The sequence below is a fragment of the Hyperolius riggenbachi genome, chromosome 3 (genome assembly GCF_040937935.1).
Source record: "Hyperolius riggenbachi isolate aHypRig1 chromosome 3, aHypRig1.pri, whole genome shotgun sequence".
NCBI classification, from domain to species: domain Eukaryota; kingdom Metazoa; phylum Chordata; class Amphibia; order Anura; family Hyperoliidae; genus Hyperolius; species Hyperolius riggenbachi.
Genome location: NC_090648.1, coordinates 100,390,351 through 100,407,182, shown reverse-complemented (window position 1 = coordinate 100,407,182; position 16,832 = coordinate 100,390,351). Strand labels below are relative to the sequence as shown.

The 16,832-nt window shown below is 44.2% G+C and overlaps 1 protein-coding gene across 3 annotated transcripts; it reads right to left on the bottom strand.

Moving 5' to 3' along the window:
• Nucleotides 1-2,453: 2,453 nt before the first annotated feature.
• Nucleotides 2,454-14,957, bottom strand: NUDT18 (nudix hydrolase 18). 3 transcript variants are annotated; one of them, XM_068274696.1, is made up of 4 exons: nucleotides 14,932-14,957; nucleotides 12,133-12,290; nucleotides 9,113-9,326; nucleotides 2,454-5,393 (listed from the first exon to the last, which is right to left on the bottom strand). In XM_068274696.1, the coding sequence occupies exons 2-4, from the start codon at nucleotides 12,286-12,288 to the stop codon at nucleotides 4,861-4,863; spliced, it is 903 nt and encodes a 300-aa protein (XP_068130797.1). In that variant the 5' UTR covers nucleotides 12,289-12,290; nucleotides 14,932-14,957; the 3' UTR covers nucleotides 2,454-4,860. The 3 variants fall into 3 exon arrangements, with proteins under 3 accessions (XP_068130797.1, XP_068130796.1, XP_068130798.1); XM_068274695.1 differs by having other exon boundaries at nucleotides 14,858-14,939; XM_068274697.1 differs by lacking the exon at nucleotides 14,932-14,957 and adding an exon at nucleotides 14,464-14,732.
• Between the last annotated feature and the right edge of the window lie 1,875 nt (nucleotides 14,958-16,832).

Genomic DNA, 16,832 nt, shown 5'->3' with positions numbered 1-16,832 from the left:
ATCCATGAAATTACAGTAGGCAATGAAAGCACTGATTGCCCCCCCCCCCACTTTAAGACCATCCCTTTATAATTTGTAAACAGTGTACTTTTATAAGTTCATCCAATTTTAATATTAAACATATTAAACTTGTGTGTGTGTGTGTGTGTGTGTGTGTGTTGAGATCACCACCTCGCTGTGGTAGAGGGGCTTGTGTGTTCCTATGAACCTGAGAGTGATGCCGTCAGGAGCTTACGCTTCTGGTAGGGTCACCCATGCCGGTAAGGTCAAAGGGGAGGAGACAGACAGAGCGATTTATAGGCCTTCATACATTTCTATGTCTTATCTTGTTTAGTTTGCAAAACTTTAGATCCCTCCCCCCAGCTGAAGTTACCAACTTACCAGTATTATTTAGTCTTTGGGCTCTTGGATATCGGTATCATGCAGCCTGCAATATTTACCTTCCCTGGCTCCAGCGCAGGCACGGTAGCGGCTCTCGACTTAGGATCAGGCGGAAATAGTCGATCCCAGTCGGGGCCACTCTCAGACTATGTATGGGCAGATTGACCAAAAGACAAATCTCTCTCTGATCAAATCTGATTAGAGAGAGATCTCTCAGCTGCCCAAACACCACATGCCGATTCCCAATCAATTTCATGCTGAAATCGATTTTGTCTTGTGACGTCGTATCCACCGCCTCGCCGCTGTCCCCCCTAATGCTAAATGTGCCGCCTCTCCCGGTACCTAATGCACTATAAATTACCTGTCCACGTCTGCCACGGCCTCTGGGCTCCTTCATCCATAAACATGCCCCACGTGGTTGCCGGAGAAACTAAGGCGCGGGTGTGATGTCACACACGCATCCACGTCTATGATTGCAACCACGTGGGGCGTGTGTGAGGAGGAAGGACCCAGCCCAGAGGCAGTGGCGGACGTGGACAGGTGATGTCCACTGGTCACCGATGTGGAGTCATAATGAACATTAGGCGTGATAGTGTCGGAGGTTTCGTTGCTCGTCCCAATATCATTATGCTGCACAACCGACCGATCATGACAGCCCAACATCTTGCAGCATTTCCAACCAATTGATGAAACCAATTTCGTCACAAAATTGGTTGCATCATCAATTGGGCATGCACTTGGCTGCACCAATTTTCACCCAATTATCAGATGGTCAATCAGCTGCCAAGTCACCTGATGTATGGCCACCTTAAAGAGAACCTGATCTGAAAATAAAAACTCAAAATAACCATACACAGGTCATACTTACCTCCCATGTAGTCTACTCCTCAATCTCTTTCTCCTCTCCTGTGTCCCGTTTATCCACTATGATCAATGGAATTCTCTGTCCTCCATTTTGAAAATGACCATTACCCCATAACAGCTTCCTGGTCAGCACACTGTTAAACTGTAATATCACCCACTTGAGCCATAGGGAAACATGGACATTACCTTGCACATTCAGTTGTAACTGACCACTGCTGATATATAACTGACAGCAACTGGTATATTTCAGTTCTGACAAAATATTGTCAGAACTGGAAGGGATCACTGTAAGAAGAAAATCGTGAGCTTCTGAGAGGAACTGACGGTGAGGTTAGTATGTAATATTCATTTGCAGTTACATCATGTGTTTATTTTAAATAATTCTACTCGCTTCAGGTTACCTTTGAGGGCCCGTTTCCACTATCGCGAATCTGCATACGTTTCCTGCATGCAGATTCGCACAGCCAATACAAGTGAATGGGACTGTTTCCACTTGTCAGTTTTCCTGAGCAGGATTTTTCTACACGGCAGAGCCCTGCGTGTGGAATGCATGCAAATCGCCGCTAATGTATTTAATAGGGAAATCGCCTGCAGCTGTGGTATGCGAATTTTCATGCGAATTCGCATGGAAATCAATGGAAATGCACACCGGCACTGCCATGGTTAAATTCGCATACAGCGTCATTCATGCGAATTCGCACGAAATTTCGCATACACCCGCATGCGAAATTCGCATCCGCTTGCGATTTGCACCGCACAAGTGGAAACGGGCCCTAAGGGTGCATAGAGACCAGCAATCTGATAACTGTGAACTGCACAGGAAACAGCAGAGCATTGGTCATTGTTTGCCTCTTTTGCCCTTAGCTGCACACTGCTGATAGCTGTGGGGATAACTAGTGATCTGTGAGAGGAGAACTAACATTTTGCCATCTTCCAATACCAGAGAATGCAGACTGATTATCTATAAGAAGTTTGACTTTTCAATACCTGATCACCAGGCAACAACATCCGTTCCCACGGTTACAAAATATGTCATCCTAATAATGTAGACCAGGCTTTGAAAAGTGTGAAACAAAACATTACTCTATTTCAAGAAAAATAATCCGCAAATAGACCTTGATATGCCTGTTCCTGTATGAGAAAGAACTGCATACTTCCCACGCCGCCACAAACACATAAACCACACAAGGCACTGATAGATTGTACAGTATACTGTATTTAAATACAACAATATCCTTTTGTGCTGAAGTGTATGAAAATATAAAGGTTGACATTATCTGCATTATATTTCGATGCGTGGGTATTGCACAACTCAATACAAGAAAATAAAGCACATCACACCATATAAAGGCTTAGCATACAGAGAGGAGGCCCTCAGCATGGCTGTCGCATTAAAATCACAGTGAACAGAAGTGACAGGTTGTTGAATCTTGGCACTGTAGTGTAGATGGGCATCACTGGACCATGGAATGAGGTGGCCCTGATATGTGGAAGCTGCGATCCTTGCACCACTATAGCCTTTCATGAACCAGTAGATGACTGCAACCATCGCCAGAAAATGCCAATTAAATTGGAGGCTAATCAGATTATCTGGTTATTGCTGGAGACCAGGGATCCCCCCTACACTGCTATTGTCCACTCTGTGTAGAACAATCATGCAGTGAACAGGCAAACGAGACCACCTGGTCCTTTATAAATAAAGCTTATTGTGGCCAAAGATGAAGCCTGGAGATCATCTGCACTAAAGTTTGCTCAAATATAAGATGTGAGAAATGTACCAGCTCCAAAGTGAAACATCAACCAATGTTTACAGCGAGTGTAGGAGAATTGTGCTAATTTTTTATAGTATGATTCATCCACACAAAATGCCCTTCAAAATGGATAAACCACAAAAGGTTGTGATATTTTCTCAGAGCCTCTCTCTACTCATATCTCTCTTCCTACTGCCCCAGGTCAGGTATACAGAGAGAAAATGACGGTAGAGATGAAAAACTGTGTTCAGTGTTTTCACCTGGGAAGTGAATTTATGGATAAGATGGGAGGGGGAGTGTCTCCAGCACTGAGTTCAAAAGTAATCTAAACTGAGAAGAACAGGGAGGCTGACACAAGTGGTGGAGGCCACAGGTCGAAATAAAATTCTTAAAAACTGTCTAAGGCCTCTTGCACACTACATGCAATTCCGATATTTTATACGTCCGATTTTGAACTCCCAATTAAAAATCTTAGCAGCATGCAGTATTTTTTTTTTATTGGAATCCAAAATCGGATCAGAGAAAACAAAATCGGAATGGCATGTAGTGTGCAAGAGGCCTAAAAAGGAGAGGCAGTTTTGACCTTCCCTCTCCTGAAGAAATAGAGCCGCCTTGGAACAGGTTTTATTCAAGCACTATTAAAAACATGTTTCGCAGGTCCTCCCTGCTTCCTCAAGTCCATTTAGATTTTTTAAAAATTCCCTTTTCAAGATTCTATCAGCAATTCACAAACCCTACAGCCATATTTAATTCACCTAGGTGATATTTTAACAAATTATCAATAAAATAATTTTGACAGGACTTTACCTACTTTTTGGCACTTTTTCAATTGCAGAGTGCTGAAACGCTACCGTAATTTAAAAAAAGATGAAAAATTATCTCCTGGGAGAAAATGTAGGAGAAAAAGTGAATTGAATTAGGGCCAATGGGCCTGACGCACAGCAATATTGCCATAACTTCCGGCGGTGTGTACCACGTGTTATGCTATGAGCGTGACCCATGGCACTCGAGTAGTGTGACCGTTGCTATGGCAACGAGCGTTACTAACGCGCATTACCATAACAACACTTGAGTACTGCAGGTCACACTAACAGCGTAACTGGCGGTACATGCTACCGGAAGCAACAGTAATATTGCCGTGTGCTGTCTGTGCACGCCAATATTACCGCGCTTTTTTTTGCATCAACACCTATATGTTTTACTTCATGTAAAACCCTGAAAAGCCTTTATAACCTATGAAGTTTAGGCGTGGCTCACACCTTGTAGCCTCAGTAGTAGAGATGGGCAATGAGATGCAAGTAGTTTTGGCTTGGAATTGGGCCAATTAAATGCACTTCATGTTGAATTTGACTGGCCCAGTTTGTATCCAGGTTGGAATTATTTACACCTAAGCGACCAGCCCTACTTAATAGTCCGGCTGAGTAATAATTCCTAGTATTAGGGAGAATATTTGTGTGACAGGCAAACTTTGATTGTATATTCCATCAATAATATATAGATTAACCTTCTCTTTACATGTAAACTCCTTTAGGCCTGAACCTGAGGCAAAGGCCCTATCTGAGGTACAGAACAAATGGCCTGCTGTATCCATGACGGCTCATGCAGGCCTTGTTCACTTGTGCGTTTGGCATCACATATACATAAGCAAGCTCATCCAGTAAAGGCGGATTGCAGCATGCAAAGCGAAGTAACCCAAGGCAACCAATCACAATTCATCTTCTACTGGCCAAATTAAAGTAAACTGATATCAGATTGGCTGCTGTTGTCTACTGTTGTTGCTCTTTGCACTACTTGGCAATACAAATGCAGCAATAGCTATAAGCAGCACATACATACACAGCTTATGTGGTCTAGGCCTTGGGACTTAGCTATATAATGGTAGCAGAGTGGTCTGTTCTAATCTACTCTTCAGTTCTTCATTTTCCACCTGAACCCAGCTAAGACTATCCACCCTCACCTGGGGAGGATCTGGGCCACTGACTACCGCCATTATGGTAAAACATACGCCATCCACACCATCCCCACCCTGGTGCTGTAACCCTAAAATGCCATATGACTTGGGAGGATCCTGCAGCAAATTGCGCAGAGGAGCAAGGATGCTTCCACCACGGGTGGTACAGACAGCTGAGGGTAGGTGGGATGGGGCACTGGCACTCTCCAATACCCACAGTTGCCCTTGAGGACTGAAGCAAACAATAAGAAGCCGCAGTATGAGGTAGGGGGATGGGCACGGCTGAGGTAGGATATTGGGGTGTGAGGGCAGGAGCCGGTACTCCGATGCCAGCTTTATGAGAGGAAGGATGTCTCTGCAGCGCAGGGGCAGAGGGGAAACCCGGTCCCACCAGGAGGCCTGGAGAGATTCCTTGTCTGCTGCGGATGGAGATTTCAGAGTGCCACCTGGAGGAAGACAGGGATCAAATGGTGAACTCATACCAAGCAAGAAAGCAAGCTCACAAGCACAGATGGATTCTTAGTGGCCTACAAAACAGAACAGTACTTGGTGGCCTAAAGTCAATAGCTTGGAAGTCCATGGAGTACTCTATATTTGTTAAAGGACTCCTGAGGGGAACAGGTTAATCTATCCTCACTTATCTGGGGCTTCTTCCAGCCCCTAGAAGTCATTTTGGTCCCTCACCGCAGCTCCGGTCCTCCTCGGTGTCCCACTGGCCGCCCATACATGTTGGTATTTATGCACATGTGCGAACACATGCCAGCACGTGAATGCATCCACGTCATCTGGCACGTACTGCGCAGGTGCAATACGCAGCCGGTGATGTAGACCACTGACCACACGTGCAGAAGTGCCAACCCGTATGGGCGGCCTTTAAGAAGTAGAAATGAAGAGGGAGCTGTGCTGTCTTTGAGCCTTTCTGTTACACATTACGTCTATAAATTAGTTGTAAAATAGTGATAAACATTGCCTGTATACAAGGGAACTGTAGTAGGTTTCCCTAGTAGTGATGTTCATGTCTAGGAAAATTCACGAAGTAAGTGATTTGTTTAATCAGCTGATAGATTTGCATAGCTCTGATTTGCTGTGATCACATCGTGCTTAAAGAGAACCTGTAAAATTATTTTAAATAAACACATGAGGTAACTTCAAATGAACATTACATAGTTACCTTGCCATCAGTTCCTCTCAGAAGCTCATCCTTTTCTTCTTACAGTAATCCCTTCCAGTTCTGACAACATTTTGTCAGAACTGAAATATATCAGTTGCTGTCAGTTATATATCACTTGCTGTCAGTTACAGCTGAGAGGAGAACTGATGTGTCCATGTTTCCCTATGGCTCAAGTGGGCGATGTTACAGTTTAACAGTGTGCTGATCAGGAAGCGGTTATGGTGTAATAGCCATTTTCAAAATGGAGGACGGAGAATTCCATTGATCACAGTAGACAAACACGCGGGAGAGGAAAAACAGATTAATGAGTAGACTACACAGGAGGTAAATATGACTTGTGTATGTTTATTTTGACTTTTAATGTTCAGTTCAGGTTTTCTTTAAAGTGGATCTGAGATGAACTTTTACTCATTGCATAATTGTATTCCTTTCCTATTGTTTATAGGGCATACCTCAAGCTAAATACTTTTTTGTTTTTGTTTTAACACTCTAATTCCCAATAAACTAAACAAGCCACGCCCACAGGTTTTCAGAGAGCCAAGGCATTTTCAGACAGTAGCAAGGGCTCATGGGAACTCAGTCTGGGCAGGAGGAGGGGGAGGAATTACTAGCCAGTGATTTCAGAGGCAGAGGGAAGGAGGGAGGAGGAGGGGGGATTAGGTTTTTTTCACAGGCTGAGTGCTCAAGATGCAGATAAGCTTGCCTCTGTGTAATGTTTACAAACAACATGGCCGCTCTCATTGTATCACAGGAAGAAATAATCATATTCAATTGAAGCGGTTTGCAGCTAGATTTGCTGTGTAAACTATCTAAACTGTAGATAAGATATATAGACAAGTTACTTGTTATGGTTAGTTTTTCATCTTGGATCCGCTTTAAGAACATGATTATAACTAGCAAATCAGAGACTTACATATCTATCATATGACCAAACTGATCACATGCTTCTCTATGAGTTCTCCTAGATATAACTGTCACTATGGCCTCCTAGTCAACACTTCATCATTAAGGCCGGTTCAAATATATCAGTGTTATGCTGGGTATGAATGTGTTAGTCTGCACAATCTTAACTGTAGTCAAAATAGCATAATGAATACAATTACTATATTTTTTACAATATTTATTGATACATTAATCACTCAGTGTTTTCCCATTGTGTTGCACTGAGCATGCATGCTGGGTATTAGAGACTAGGAAGCGCTTTCAGGCCTCAGAACTTCACATTTTAGGAGGATTCCCCAGAATTCAGTTGTGTATAATCTCTCTCTGTACTGCAACTGAATTCCCTGCCCTCCATAAAACAGCATTTGCCACCAGATGTGTAACTACAGATATTGGGGCCTCTAACCCAAGGTACAGTTGAAAAATATATCTCCCCATGGATGTACATAAAGAACACAGGGGCAGATGTGTATGCTTGCCACCCAGATTTATAGCTGCAGGGCCTGCAGGAAAGTTGTGTTGGACAACATGTCTCCCAGACACATAATTAGAAATACCAATATCTGTCTTGCAGGATACTGTGACTGGTGATGTTACTTCCTGCAGTGCAGCTGTTCAGTGTAAGTGTTTAGATAAAACAGCGTCAACACACAAAACTTAAACACAGCTTCCGTGCAAGCTCTGCATGTACGAGAAAGGCAAAAAGGGCGCCGGACATTTGGATGCTGCTGGGCGCCCGCATAGACTGTAATGTGAATTACGGCTAAAGCCGTGCTCAGAGGGAAATTTAGGAGCCGGCAAAAGACGGATCCCAAAATTACAAAAACTAAACCGTGCAATTCAGCTGCCAGCAATAGTTGGCATTTGAATTGCATCTTTCTCCCGAGTCCATGGCAGCCTGGAGAGGGAATAGTAATTAATTTGCAATAGTAGGGTGAGCAGTTTTTCGGCTTCATCCTTCGCCCACATTTCCCAGCGCCATTTTTGCATGTAATGCTACTCAGCTGCTCAATTTTAAAGAGAATCTGTAAAAACCAAAAACAAATAGCCCCTGGGGGGGGGGGGGATACGTACCTCAGGAGGTGAAGCCTCTGGATCCTAATGAGGCTTTCCCCGTCCTCTTCACACTCTGGGATTCAGCGCTGGCTCCCCTGCTCAGTGGCGATGTAAATATGTACCTTCGAGTCTCCAGCGCTGTCACAGTAGCGTCTTACCAATAGGCTCAGACAGAAAATAGCCGAGCCCAATCGGGTCCGCTGTATTGCGCAGGCGACCTGCACCTGCGCAGTAGAGCGGACCCAATCGGGCTCGCTATTTCTGCCAGAGCCCATCGGAAAAACGCTACTGTGACATCACTGGAGCAAGAAAGGTGAGTATTGCAGGCGCTGATCCGCCACGCCCCACAGCCAACAAGCTGGTCGGCTGTATTTTCGGGGGCTGCCGGCGCTGTATCCTGGAGGGTGAAGAGGACAGGGAAGCCTTATTAGGAACCAAAGGCTTCCCCCTCCCGAGGCAAGTACCCTCCAGGGGATGGTTTTTTTTGTTACAATTTTTCTTTAAGTACAACTGATTAGCTATAGCTAATGTTATACCTGATCTGACTCCTAGGCCCATATGCAATTCACTTTTTCACCTGAGTTTTCTCCTAGAAGATCATTTTTAATTTTCTACTTTATTAAATTTCCAGCACTCAACAATTGAAAAGGTACCAAAAATTAATTAAAAGAGTACTATAAAAACGATTTAAATATATTCTTGCTTGCTGCGGGTTTAAAAGGTATTTTATTTACAAGTTTAAAAATATCACCTAGGTGAAAATTCAGGAGAAAAAACGAATTGCATATGGCCCATAGTGTCCCTTGTTAACCAAAAACTAAAAAAACAAAAAAACAACAACCCACAAATCATAGCTTTGAAGTGATTGGTGTTCAGCCAGAATGATGTGTGCACTGAAGCTAGGAATGCCAAGCAGGAAAGGAGTTCTGGGGTGACATCATGCAGGAAAACAGGAAGCAGTTATAGAAATCTCTGTAACATCTGAACTCTATGTACCTGTATGATGTGCGAGGAACACAAAGCGCACCCAGGAGGCTCCTCTCTCCTCCACAGCCAGCAGAGTGACCGGTTCACACCGTAATCCGGTCTCTTCTGTCACCTCCCGACACAGTCCTTCCACCAGGGTCTCCCCTCTCTCCAGTCGCCCAGCTGGGAGGTACCATGTGCCCAGGCACTCAGGCTTGGCCTCCTGCATCATCAGCACCTCGTCCTGGCCAGCATTGCACAAAATCATATCATCAGGCCACTGGAACGTCACACATCTCATTCTCAACACAAGTACAAAAACACGCACAAAAACACTAATCAGGCAACAGCAGAGGAAACACACAGCTGCCTCTGCCAGGCCCCAGCTGGGGGTAGAATGCCAGCTTCAACAGCCATTCATCAAGTCCTATTTTCTCTTACTGCACCAGTGGAAATACCACTGTGATATTGTATTAGCTAATACAGCTTTTAGTGGACCTCAACTCCTAGAGTAAACATTAAAGGACAACTGAAGTGAGAGGGATATGGAGGCTGCCATATTTATTTCCTTTTAAGAAATACTAGTTGCCTGGCTGTCCTGCTGATCCTCTTCCTCTAATATTTTTAGCCGTAGACCCTAAACAAGCATGCGGCAGGTCAGGTGCTTCTGACACTATTGTCAGATCTGACAAGATTAGCTTCATGCTTGTTTCTAATGCTGGGCATACACAGAGTTTGTGTTCCTTAGCAATCGAGCCGCTGATGGCTCGATTGATAATATCCGACAGGTCCGATGACCTGCCGGATAGATTCCCCGCTCGATCCCCGTCGGCGGACAATAGCGGGGAATCGAGCGGCTGCTAAGGAGCGCCGGCGGGGATGAGTGGGAATCGATCCGCGCGGACGAGCGGGGTTGTATCAGTGTATGCCCATAATTGTATCAGTGTATGCCCAGCATTATGTGATTCAGATACTACTGTAGCCAAATAGACCAGCAGGAAAGTGAGGCATCTGGTATTGCTTAAAGTGGACCCAAATTAAAAATACAAGATTTCAGAAATAAAATCTATTTTCTAAATTAAAATAATAAATAGCAGCCTTTTTTCAGCTGCATGATAACAAATATAAAATATTTTACATTTATTGGAGGAACCCCTCCCCTTCCTTTCAAATTGCCGGGATTTTTCCGGCAAACTGGTGGAGTAGATGGTGTCCAGCAATGGAGGAATTGCTAATGGCTGCCCCCAGTATAACCCTAGCTATGAAAAGAGAAGGGTGAAAAGCATGCACTGAAATGCTCATAGGCTTGAAGGAGTGTTTACTTATCTTTGTATGTGTCAGAGTGGTGCAACTAAATATTTGTAATTAAAAAAATGTTTGGTTTGGGTCCGCTTTAAAAGGAAATAAATATGGCAGCTGCCATATTCTTCTCACTACAGTTGTCCTTTAAGGTGCTTAGGTCCAATTTGATAATGATTATCAAATCGGATGAAAATCGGTGCTACCAAAAGCATGCCTGATCGATGATGTGACCAATTTTGGGTCGGAATTGGTTGCATGTATCCATCGGACATGCTGTAAGATGTTGGGCCACTGTGGTGGATGGGGTGCGTGGCGGTAACAGCGAGCGATATTGGGACAGGCGACGAACACAACAAAACCGTTGTTCCCCGAGTGTATAAATGTGCCTCCCATGTGTGCATTTATATATTACCTGTCCTATGTCGCCCACCGTACGGTGCCCATCCGTCTTCAGAATCCCGCTGCTCCATTAGCGCTATATTTTCCCTATACCTTCCATTGAGGCAAATCACCACTAAATTTGGTACAGGCAGCACTTTGGTAAGCGGATCGGAATTGAACCGCTCATATGTAAACACTCTCATAGGGAATCATTGCACAAGAGCTTTTAGGGCGATTTTCAAAAAACCCTGAAAGCACTCCACGCCATTGGGCATGGCCACGGCGGCAGCCCCAGGAGCGCCTAACGCCAATTGGCGTCAGGTCCTGGGGCCAGCTAATGCAGGAGATCACGCACAGGCTGCACACACACCTCCTGCTCGGGGGCAATCGCCGCTCGGGAGACTATTAGATGGCGAAACCGCCATCTTTACACAGTGCAGCGCTGCGATCAGCAGCAGCGCTGTACTGGGGACAGCCGTGTGCCGGCTGTCCCCCTGGGGGACAAGAGAGCGATCGGCTCTCATAGGCAGAAGCCTATGACAGCCGATCGCCAGGATTGGCCGGCTGGGGGGAGGGAGGGATTTGTATAAAGAAAAAAAAGAGAGTCTAAAATATAAATAAAAAATGAAAATAAATATTTATTTAAAAAAAATAAACAACTGGGGGGCGATCAGACCCCACCAACAGAGAGCTCTGTTGGTGGGGAGAAGAGGGGGGGGGAGGGTTTACACTTGTGTGCTGTGTTGTGCGGCCCTGCAGCTTGGCCTTAAAGCTGCAGTGGCCAATTGAACAAAAAACAGCCTGGTCTTTAGGGGGGTTTAGCACTGTGGTCCTCAAGAGGTTAATGTGAACAAGCCCTAAATAGTATCCTTTTAGGGCCCGTTTCCACTAGCGTTGTGGATGTGAGGCGATCGCCGCATTCCTCCGCAGGTACTTCCAGTTATCTTCCGGACAACCGGATGCGGCTTCCCGTCGGCGGCTATGGGGACTCAGATGCGTGCTGCAGAAAACTGCACGTCGCATTACGCTGGATCACTTGGGTAAATTCGTGTCAATGGAAACTACTCCATTGACGTGACTTGGTTGCAGTTTCCTTGCGTTGCGGAGTGGTTTCCACATAGCAACGCGTGTAGTGGAAATGGGCCCTTATGCCTGTCTCCACTCGTCAGTTTTTCTGTACATTTTCTGCACAGCAAAAAACTGCAACCAATGTTAATCAATGGGCGAGTTCACACTAGAATGCATTTTTCACATGTAGAATAACAATTGATGAGCAATGCAAAACTGTCAGAAAACTCTGATGGAAAAATTGACGCACAGAAAAACTGACGAGTGGAGCCAGAACTCTCTCTCTCTTTCTCACTTACCTTCTCGTTAAATAATACCCCCATGACAATGTAGCAGACATTGTGTCTCAGTTTCAGAGGCCGCGGACTCTCAGAGGTCATGTCATATTTGTCAGGAGGAGGAATGACCACCCCATCTAACAGAGTTTTTAACTCCTCGTCCAGATTTGAAGACATAGCTGTAAGACAGAAGAGACAATATATTTCTGTATAAAGCAATATATTACTAGAATAATGCCACATTCCCAGATTAATGCAACAGCTTGTATCCCCACTTCCACTAATACTTGTACAAGTCTCTCCTCTCACCCCCTACATTCTACAACGGTCAGCCACAAAGTAACAGCCATTAGCTTTTATCAGCCATGCAAGGTAATCTTTGTGTAATTTAACTTGCATCTGTCAGGTTAACCTCATCGCTTTCTGCACTGCTTGCCACATGACTGCAGAATGCAAGTAACTGTTTGTTCAGCAGCATTAACATGAAGTTCCCCCCTCAATTCCTTCAACTCATAGATGAGAAGTGTGATGCTACTACAACAAAGGGACCTTGTAAAAAGATATGATAAATGCTTAAAGAAACACTGAAGCGAAAAAAAAAATTATATTATTTGTATTTGCAGTACAGTCATAATTTTTTTCCGCTTCAGTGTCTCTTTAAATAACCAAGGCGTTCATGTGGAGAAATAATAAAAAAAATACAGTGTGCCTAAAATAAAACTGATTATTTGAATAATTAATTAATTGAAAACAGCTGTTACTTTCCAGACAACAAGTGTAAATTACACTATACCCCCCAGCATATTTCTCTACTCAGCAGCATCACCCAAAGGTTAATTTGTGAAGATTAGACCTTTGAGGCATCTGTCATGGTACATGCCAAATTAGGCTTTTCTCCTGGTGGACTCAAAGCGCCAGAGCTGCAGCCACTTGTGCATGCTCAGCAGGCAGTTGCAGTGTAAAGCTTGGCACCCACCTTGTGATTTTCCAGACGACCGATGATTTTTTGAGCGGCGATCGGTCATTTCCGCGATAGCGCGGCGTGGGAACAGGCACACAACCAAACGAACGTCGCTTAGCGTCGTGCCACAATAATGACCGTCATGGCAGATCGGATCGCTAAGATCCCCAAAAACTCCTGCGCAAAGTACACGTGAAGTCGTTTGCAGTCTCATTCGCTTCCGACGTGTAGCGTTGCATGATGTCGTGCATACATGCCGGCAAGAAGAAGCGTTGCGTTGGTGAGTACCAGGCTTTAGGGAGTCTTGCCAAGATCTCCTCACTGAGTTGGTATTGGCTTACTGAACAGGAAGAGCCAAGAATTATACCCGGGTCTCCTGTATCAGAGGCAGAGACAGAGCCCTTAACCAGTACACTATCCAGCCACTAGTTACCAGAGACTACATCGACATGGACTATAAAACTGCAACCAATGAAAATCCACGGCAAATGACCTATAAACGGGACCATAACTTATGGGCAGGATAGCCTTGGAGGAGAGCTTTAGTGTTATCCTCAGGAAATACAACTAAAAAACAAACACTAGTAACACTCAGGATGGATGAAGGTGTTGTGGACACAATTGTTACAGAGGGGGTCATCGTGGCCACACTTGACCCTTGTCAGATGGGCTCATTAGCCCACGGGTCAGCAGGGGGTGATGAACATAGGGAGTCCTCAATCAGACTACTGCTGGGGGGCTCAGATATTTAAGACATCATACACTGCAAGCTTACCCTACAAGGGCATGCTTAAGGCACCCTGCTAAAAGCATGCATACATCTATTGGTTTTTGTAGCTAACTTATGCTGGGAATACACGGTTCGTTTTTGCCTTCGTTTAAACCTTCGTTTCGATTGTGCCTTTTGTCCTTTTCGATCCCGAAATAATCGGTCATACGGTTAATATCACCACCCACGGTTTCGTTTTTTTTTTCGATTCTGATGGTTTCGTTTTTCCAATGATCGAAGGCTGCAAAGAAACGAAACGAAAATCCCTTTTTACAGGGATGGACTAGCATAAACGAATATATAATCGATCTGAACAGCCATCAAGCCTACCAATGGCTCGATTAGATGGATAAAGAGAGATAATATCAAACATGTTCGATCACTAGTCGTTCGTTTTTGGGGTCTATTAATCGAAACTATAATGAGATTATGACTATTTTCACATACGTTTTCAACACTCGATTCGTTTACCGAACGAATCGAAGGTTTAAACGAAGGCAAAAACGAACCGTGTATTCCCAGCATTACTTCTCTAAACATCAAAGTGGGATTACTCATCCAATCAGAATTTGGTTCACTTAAATGCATTAGAAGGTGAAATCTGCCTGTTGCTGCTACTCACACTGGCTTAAATATGCTATTAGACAGCCTCTGACTATCAGTACACAGTTTCCAAACAACAATCTATATTCAGTCAGTAGACCGCAGCTGATCTCAGCATTCTGTATATAGACTATAATTATTGCTGATCTTCAGGCTCTCAAGATTCTAAACTCTGTTATTATGTAAACTGTCTATTTCTGGCAGTCTCAGCAGCCCCTCAGTATCCATTACATACAGCAAGCCAGTCTACAAGCACAGACATGATTCCCCTGCCTATAGCTGACAGTAATGGAGTCAGAGCATTGTGCAGCTGCATCACTATAGATGTGTGATGACAGTCCCCCCACTGACTCCCCTGTCATCAGCCTGTGCTGCCTGTCCCTCCTGTCACTGGAGCTGTCACTGTGTCTTACCCAGCATCCTCTTCTTCTCTGCTCTCTCCTATTATTGTATGAAATTATTCCTCCTGGAAGAGCTCTCATCTTACCTCATTTCTTCAAACCCGGAAGTATTGGAGTCGGCTTCTCTCTGCTCATTGGTGACTGCCAGGCGAGCCTCTGCCTCCCATTGGACGACAAACGCATCGGTGGGACGTGGCTCTCCACAAAGATATACAAAACTCACAGCAGGCTGTGTCCATGTCCAGTAATATGCATGGAAGTGAAGGAAAAGTAACCCTGATCATGTATTGAATGTATAAGTGGTAGGAATGAGAAAAGTATGAATATAGAACGTCGTTTGTAGAGATTATCATTCATAAAACAGTTTAAAAAAAATAATAATTAAAAAAACAAAACACTTCATTATAACAAGCTTTGTACATGACTGATATAAAAACACCAATAACATAGCTCCCAACTGTCCCTCTTTCGCTGGGACAGTCCCTTTTTGGGAGCCCTGTCCCTCTGTCCCTCTTTCCTCCTCATTTGTCCCTCTTTCAGGACTTTGTCCCTCTTTCTATGTAAATATTTATATTTCTCTACTAAAAATGTATTTGATTGACTTTAAACTTTATTCCCATCCTTTAAATTGATATATTACTAATATTAAAATGTTAATATGAAGGAAAATGAACCAGGATAGAAAGGACCAGTGTGGTTTGAATTATAAAACAACATATTTTTCTTATGAAATCTTTATGGTAAGTGTGACTAGGGGCGTGGTGGAGGCGTGATCAGGGGCGTGGCAGGGGCGTAGCTTAAGTGTCCCTCTTTCTCATCTCAAAAAGTTGGGAGGTATGCAAGAAGCTTTTGTTTGAATTTTCGTTTACTTTACAACAGTGGGCTCTATTCTCAAAGAGCCAAATTTTCCGCAAAATTTTACCGCTATATTCCCGCCAGCGGTAAACTCCGCATTTTTTCCACATTCACTAATATTTTCCGCATGTTTTCCGCATGCGGGGAAAAAGATGCGGAAACAGCCATTATTCATGCGGGAATCATGCGGTAAAAAGGTTGCATGAAAAAGTGTTTAAAAAAAAAGTTAAAGTCCAGCAAGCACAGCCCTTAAGCCTCCACACTTCATTAAAGTCAATGGGATGCGGAATATATCACCTACTATTTGTGGGTGATAAAAAAAATCGGTAATTAACGACGAAATGATGCGCCTGAACATTTTTGAGAATTGATCTTTTATTGCGGAAAATACCGACTTTTGCGGAAATTTTTCCACATGAATCCCGCACTTTTACCACACTTTTTCCGCATGCGGAAAAAACATGCAGAACATTTTGAGAATTCCAACTTGACGGTATTTTGGGTGTAAACTTCCCTCATGCACTTTACCGCATGCGGGAAGTCTTTGAGAATAGAGCCCAATGTGTCTATCAACATAGTTCTGATTCTGGCTTTAACATCAGGGGCAAACCCAGGATTTTCAAGGGGGGGGGGGGATTCCTGAAAGGTCCTCCTCAGCTACGCACAATCCTAAGCAATAAAACCCTAACTGTCCCTGCGTCATCCTCCAGGGCCAGGGGTGCGGGCAGACGGGTGAGCGCACGGTGGAAGGGTGCGCGTGTGCACGCGGCGGGCGGATGCCCATGCGGTGGGCAAATGCGCACGCACGCTGACATGTGCCAGTGGCGAAGGTGAGAGAGACCTACAGCCCGTTTTTAAACGGGCTTAGGTCTACTAAGTAGTACAGTATAATAATGTGGTAGGACATCATGCTTGGGTACACATAATGCAATTTTCCGACCGACAACGGGATCAGCAGTTTGGATACAGATAATAATGAAGACAGCCAACATTGGTAATGAAAGGGAAAGTAATGCATTCACACAGCAGGAGAAAGGGCTGTGCTAAAACCTGACTCTGTTAAAGGGAACCTAAACTGAGAAGGATATGGATTTTTCCTTTTAAAATAAAACCAGTTGCCTCACTCTCCTGC

Excerpts from the sequence above, each read along its gene's own strand:
- NUDT18 (XM_068274695.1), bottom strand. Across the intron at positions 9,327-12,132 it reads GGGTATTATTTAACGAGAAG|GACGAGGTGCTGATGATGCA; the intron begins GTAAGTGAGAAA and ends AATGCTGGCCAG. Across the intron at positions 5,394-9,112 it reads GTTCCTCGCACATCATACAG|GTGGCACTCTGAAATCTCCA; the intron begins GTACATAGAGTT and ends GTCTTCCTCCAG.